This window comes from Erigeron canadensis, chromosome 1 (genome assembly GCF_010389155.1).
Source record: "Erigeron canadensis isolate Cc75 chromosome 1, C_canadensis_v1, whole genome shotgun sequence".
NCBI lineage: Eukaryota > Viridiplantae > Streptophyta > Magnoliopsida > Asterales > Asteraceae > Erigeron > Erigeron canadensis.
The window spans coordinates 3199261-3206243 of NC_057761.1; the positions used below are offsets into that span (position 1 = coordinate 3199261).

At 36.1% G+C, this 6983-nt stretch overlaps 1 protein-coding gene across 1 annotated transcript; it reads left to right on the forward strand.

The window, feature by feature from the left end:
* LOC122606859 (transcription factor UNE12-like) lies at positions 1 to 5372 on the forward strand. The gene is made up of 7 exons (XM_043779742.1): positions 1 to 323; positions 493 to 609; positions 1564 to 1683; positions 1768 to 1833; positions 2315 to 2380; positions 2735 to 2812; positions 4742 to 5372. The coding sequence occupies exons 1-7, from the start codon at positions 84 to 86 to the stop codon at positions 4970 to 4972; spliced, it is 918 nt and encodes a 305-aa protein (XP_043635677.1). The 5' UTR covers positions 1 to 83; the 3' UTR covers positions 4973 to 5372.
* The last annotated feature ends 1611 nt before the right edge of the window (positions 5373 to 6983 follow it).

The window sequence follows — 6983 nt, forward strand, 5'->3', positions numbered from 1 at the left end:
TCATCATTTTTCAAAACACTTCTTTCATCTCTTTCACACACACACACACACACACACACACACAGTTGCCATTTCCGGCCGGCATGGCGACGGACCCACCGGAAGGCTACGGCGACGATTTCCTCGAACAAATTCTCGCTATTCCTTCATATAACAACAACAATAACAACAACAGCCACCACCACCACCACCTTGCCGGAGCTCCTGACTCACTTTCCGTTCACCATCAACAGAATCAAACCGTTTTTCCGTTAGGTTTAAGTTTAGATAACGGCCGTGACCCAATCGGACCGTTTTCAGCTCATCAACAACAACAACAGCGTGTAAGTTGTTTTTTTTTTTTTTAAACCCTAGCTAAGTGAAATACTATATATTTTATTCTATTTTTGTAAATTTGAAAAGTTGAAGGGGTAATTGTGAGTTTTGGTGAAGTTGGAGGGGGTGTTTTGTAAATTGAAATTAATTATTTTTTTTGTTGTGAATCTGTTGCAGGAGAGAGTTGGAGCAGGAGGGAGTATGAATATGAGTGGTTTGTTTCCACAGTTTGATAATACTAACATGCAGCAGCAGCAGCAACAGTCACACTCTCTTATACATTCTGTTCCTCAGGTTATTATTATTATTATTATGATTATATCGTATTGTCGAATATGCATTTCGAGTGTTTTTGTATAGGGATTTATGTTGTTGGTTGCCATGATTTAAAAGGGGTGTTTGAATTATGAATTTGTTTGTTTTGAAATGGTGTTTTATAAGCGTTGTAGGGGTCGGATTGTCAGTTTTGGATAGTTAGTTACTTAGTTTGCAGTAGAAGTTACTTATTGTCAATGTGTAAATTGAAGTTAGTGAACTAGCTCGTATAGCGTTGTGTTGCACTTGCTTTATATACTCTTCACAGTTACGAAAATGGTGACTAAGCACGTTTGATAAGCTGTCCATTATTGGTTTATCGTTCATGTCGCTATTTTGAATTGTTAACTTTACATATATTGATACTACGGTTCTCTTGTGTTATATACGATAACACGGGATTGGGTAGAGGCTAAAAAATGACAAAGCTTTTTTGGCCGTCAAAGGTTTTATCTTTATTTTTATTTCTTTCTTAGAGAAAGAGAAGAGGGGGGGAGGGGGATACCCTAGTGGGAGCATCTGTAATGATATCTCGTGTACGCATATGAACCCTGGTTATTGTCACGGATCGTTAGAAATTCTGGATTTGCCAAGTGTATGTGTGTCCTTTTTTTATCAATGTATTTGGCTTCTCAACTGTTTATTATTACGCTTTACAAGAATTGAATGGGTTGGGTAATAGTTTATGAAGTCCAGTGACCAAGTTAAGAGATAACATGAAAGCATCTTGTTACTTATTGCACTTTTCCCATACTTCATATGAACTAAATTTGACCTTGTAACGTATATGAAATGGCTGTATGTATCCACTATAGCTTTTGCTTGGATGGTTTTGATTATAATGTATGACATCTAGCAATGGTTTTGTGGTTCTTTATATGTTAATATTTCCCTTTTATGGGTATTCTCTACTATAATGGATTTACTTAACAGGCTTTTCAAGGGCAACCAACTACTAGCACAGCCGTGAGTGTGCCCCACCCACCTACTATTCGGCCCAGGGTACGAGCTCGGCGGGGACAAGCCACGGATCCTCATAGCATAGCTGAGCGTGTAAGATAAGCTATGCAGACCAACTTTATCACATGTGAAAGAATGATATATAATATGCTTACCATCATGTAATTTCATTTGCAGCTGCGTCGAGAAAGAATTGCAGAAAGAATGAGGGCTTTACAGGAACTTGTTCCCAGCTGCAACAAGGTAAAGTTCGAGATGATAGATTTTTGTAAAGGTCGCAAATTAGGCAGGTCCTCCTACATAGTTGGTTTAAAACTGGTAATATATATGTCAGTCACCATGGGCTGGGTTGGGCCGACCTGCCTGTACTTTTTTTTCTTTGCTTGTATTTCGGAAAATATTAACAAACTAGTGTGATCACTTCTACTAAACTATACATGTTAAGATTTTTTATAAAACAAAACAATTTAAGAGTTTTCAAGCATATAGATACAGCTAGGGTATTTTGACTCAATAAATATTCGGAATTTCTGACTTCTGACTGTTTTAGTTATGCGCAAAACTTCTCAATTTGCTCTGTTTGGCCTGTTGTCAATTAACACACACCGAGCATGACCCATATCTAATAATTGGATAGAAATTGTCATCTCTATCTTTTGTTATGAGTGGAATCCAAACTGTATTTATGCTGGGCTGTTGTATTGCTAATGCGTCTCTTATACAGACTGATAAGGCTGCTATGCTTGATGAGATTCTGGATTACGTCAAATTCTTACGACTTCAGGTCAAGGTAATAAGTTATCTAATAAGCGCATGTTTATTACTATCTAGTAACTATGTATTCATATTAGTTTCAACCACATGGCTATCCCTTTGGTAAAATCTTGTTATTGTATTTAAAAAATGCTTGTATTTTAATAAGACGTCGAAGATAAATTGATATGCATTTATGTTGTATTCTACTTTTAAGCACAAATTTTGAAATCTTACGCTGATTATGATATGGTTCAGCATCATATCTGTCAAAGTAGTTTGAGATACAAAAGCTCCTATACATGCATCGTTTTCAATCTTGCATTAAGTTGTAGTTTTTTATGCCTTTCAATCTTGCATTAGGTTGTAGCTTCACTGACTGACTTAACAGGTTCTGAGCATGAGTAGGCTGGGTGGAGCTGGTGCAGTAGCGCAACTTGTATCTGATGTTCCATTGCAATCTGTGGAGGTAATACTCGTGAGATCTGTTCCCACATTGTCCCATGAAAATTGCAACATTTGGCTTCAGTCATAGTTTAAGGAAAGTTTTAATGATCTGAAGTGTCTAAGTGAACCCACAGTATCTTTTATTTTGCCGATTCTTAGTTTTTGGCAATTTCCTTCCGATTATGAGGTATGAAACTACTTATGTCAGGCTACTTTAGCACCAAAATGACAGGAGACAGTTATCTTTTAGCCGTAATAACATGATTGTCAAAAGGGTCTAACCTGAGAATAATAGTGTAGATACTAAATACTAGTAGGTCCTTTCCTTAGCAGTATCAGCAATTCCCTGCAACCTGTTCGTTATGTTTCATAGTCCGCTGTCGCACCAAAATGATAAATTAAAGCTTTTATGGGTAATAATATAACTGTCAAAAATTAGGGTCAAACCTGAGAACAATAATCTAAATTCCAATAGGCCCTTCCCTTGACGGTATCAGCAGCTCCCTGTAACCTGTAGGCTGTTGGTTCAAAATTTGTTATAGGCGTAGTTGATTAGTTTATCAGCTTAGCTGTTTCCATAAAAACTTAACCAAAAATAATGTAATTGCCAAAATTCAAGGTTTAAAGTACAAATGACAATAAAGCAGTAACGTCTTAACCGAAGAAATATTAGAATGTTAATGGAATGAGAGGAATTAAGAAGTTATCGCATTTCTCTCTGCTGATTCTGTACACTTGTGTATTTTAATAGATCATACGAAACAACCTTTAAAGTTTAAACCAGACTGGGGATTTAGGGTTTCCGGCTATGATATGCACTACTTACATCTTCACCCCTTTCCAAGCCATGATTTCAGAAACATCCAGAATTACTTGTTTCCAATGATGCATCCAACATCATAAAGCATGGATCTTATGGTGTATAATGTTGGATTGGAATGAAACTACCTTGTTTGTGGTGTTTGTAATTGAGAGCCGAGAGCACTATTATTGGTACTTTATGATAGTCACGAAAATAAGCTCTAACAAGTACCATATGATGTTTTCAAGTCTAGAGCCCTGATACCAAGCAATGATCATCTATTTCTCTGTTAAGTTCTCCCATTTTTAGAAGTAGATGTAGCGTTTTGTTCTAGGTAACCATTCTATCTGTATATAGTTGAAAGCTTGAACTTCAGTATATGTTGAGTCCTAAATTGAGTTTGGAAACAGGAGTTCATGTAAAAAGCAAAATATCAAGAACTTTGGAATTTTGGCTGTTACGCAAACAGTTCCTTCAACCTTATTATTTAATTTTGAAGTTAAATCTTTTTATTTTTTATTTTTAATGAGTCAAGTCTTTGTCATACTTATTTTTCAAGTTTTTACTATGCCAACTGAAGATTATTCTTGGAAATGGAAAATGGCTTTTATTACGTTGCTGTTTAATGTGTTTTGTTGGTTATGTAAATATCCCTTTCCAAAATCAGAATAAATTGATCATCTGTATGTGAGTAGGTGCCATCAGTTTATTTGTGGTGTGATGATCATGGGTATGAAAGTAATTTGAACTTGGCAACTTTCTGAACAAGAGAAATATCAGAATGTGAATGGACCGTAGATAATCAGCAGTTAATTTAATTTCCCCTTTCCTGTTTCCACATGCTTCTTTTTAGGATATACCGTAAGAAACGACTGCTAAACCAGCCGGTGTAAAATGGTTAGGGTATGGCTGCCAGAAAGTTTTTTCCAAAGTTGTATTTAGATAACGAATTTCCAAGTTGTTCTACGGTACCAGATTTTTGCAAGTGTATTTGTGTAGGCCTACCCCTGTTTAAAACTGATAATGTCAACAGAAAAATGGTACTCTTTCTTATGTTATATCTTGAATTCTAGCTCATTTGTCAACAGAAAAATGGTACTCTTACTTATGTTATATCTTGAATTCTAGCTCATTCTTTTTTATATATAGGGGGACACAAGTGAAAATGGATATAATCAACCAGCATGGGAGAACTGGTCAAATGATGATACCGAACGGGAAGTTGCAAAACTCATGGAAGAGGATGTTGGAGCTGCCATGCAATTTCTCCAGTCAAAAGCACTATGCATCATGCCCATATCACTTGCTTCACTAATCTACCCTACCCACCAACCAGATGCTAATTCTTTGGTCAAACCAGAACCTTCTGCACCTTCCTAGACCAATAATCCACTGCACGTGCCTACAGAACTCCTATCAGCCCTTATGTTCCATATGTCGTTCATATATATGATAACTAGTACTTCTCTCTTTTCAGTCAGTTGTGGCAATGTGATGTTAATCATAAGCCACAAATTTTGCTCCCCACCCCTCCATCCTATCTAGCTTGACGTAGATCAGATTGGGTGGCATTGTGTACGAGGGAATTACAGAAGAAATTGCAGTTCTCTCTATATTTAACCTTGTAAAGTGAAAGGGGGATATGATCATTGTGTGCATTCCTTGTTATGATCTGGAATAGTGGGTATTTAAATTACTTATTATGCAACTAAATTGTATTCTGAGATAGTCTTTTGACGTTGATAACCAGTGTTAGTTCTTTGCTGTTTGTTTATTACTATCTGATAGATTTGGTTAGTGTCGGGGTTATTGATGACAGTTGTTTATGATCCATTTGGTTTATCTTGGTATATATTTGTGCACCATTCAAGATAGTCGATGGCAGATCATTGATGTGCGTACTTTAAACCAGCCTGGTGCTTTAGAATGTTGAGCCAAGTTTTTAATTGCTTGGCCTTTAAATTTTTGTAATGAGTGGGTTGGGTGAGGTGTGTAGGCCTGTGTTTGGTTGCTTGGCATACAACTGATTAAACAAATGCAATAGAAGCATGTATGGTTGTGTGAAGGTGGGTAAACTAATCGCAGTAAGCAGAGTATTCGTTGACATATGATTGTGTTCAGCCCTTGTAGACTTCTCCAGGTTTCTTTGATTTAAAAAGGCTTGGGACATCAAAATGGCTTGGACCATCTCCACGGGCAATATTATGAACGCCCTGTGGAGGTGAGGCGTGAAGCAATTGGAGCTTAGCGCGAAAGTCATGGTGAAGACTCTGGGTGAACCCATTTCCGCTGGTTTTTTTGGTCAAAAAACGTATCAACTTAAAACAAATAATACTAAAGGAAAGAGGATCGATTAAATGAAACCAGATCAATGTTTGGTGCAAATTTTGAAATGATTTGTCGAAAGTGTTTCGAGTTACCCATCATTACAATAATAATATCTTCCAACTTTGAACGTCACTATGACATCGACAGTTGTTTATACAATTTTTAAATATCTTATATATGTTGTTTATCATTTGGCTATAGGCACGCATAAGGTTATTTCAGTTAGGATTTCTAGCATAACCTTTTGTACTTGATAACAGGAAAAATGGACAATAATAAGTAATTTAATATTAGTGTCACATTTGAACTTTTGTCGAGGCTCTACATCAAGCCAAGGAGTAAGACTTCTTATGAGACATTGTCTCTCCACAACCTAGTCCCTCCTCATTCATCACCTTAGACTTTTGGAGTAGAAGGCTCACCTTGGTTAAAATCTCCGTCCTCAATGATGAGTGGATGGTGAGCGGATGACAAGGACGTTGAGATTGTTCTTAGTGCATCTTTAACTTGGTAAATCATACATCATCATCCCACCTTTATAATTATCATCAATCAATCATCACAAGGGTCTCACGACTTAAAACACATCATCGTTAAAGTCCAATGATCTTTAACACTCATGGATCTCATAATCCTTTATATATAATTCTTAGCTTGATTATAAATAACTAACATGTTAATATGTTTATGTAAAGTTAAAAATAGAAGTTGATGCAATGTTGACACTAAACAAAACTTATATAAAATGAAGTTAAAGAGTAAATTCAACATATAGTTATCGATGTGAACCATAAACCCAAACTTGGTTAACCATTTTATCACGTACCGAAACCCTTAACCGTTTTGACAATTAATTTTGGCACATGTGAGATGCATATTTGTCTAGTTTGTTACGGATATATAGTACCATAGTGCTTAGACCCGCGCGATGCGCTTGCAGTCTTAAGCAATTTTACAAACTTTATTCTTTAAGCAATTATACATTTAGGCGATTAGAAACATAATAGTGTAAACAAATAAGACCATAAATAAGAAATTACTTACAATATCGTCGATTATATAT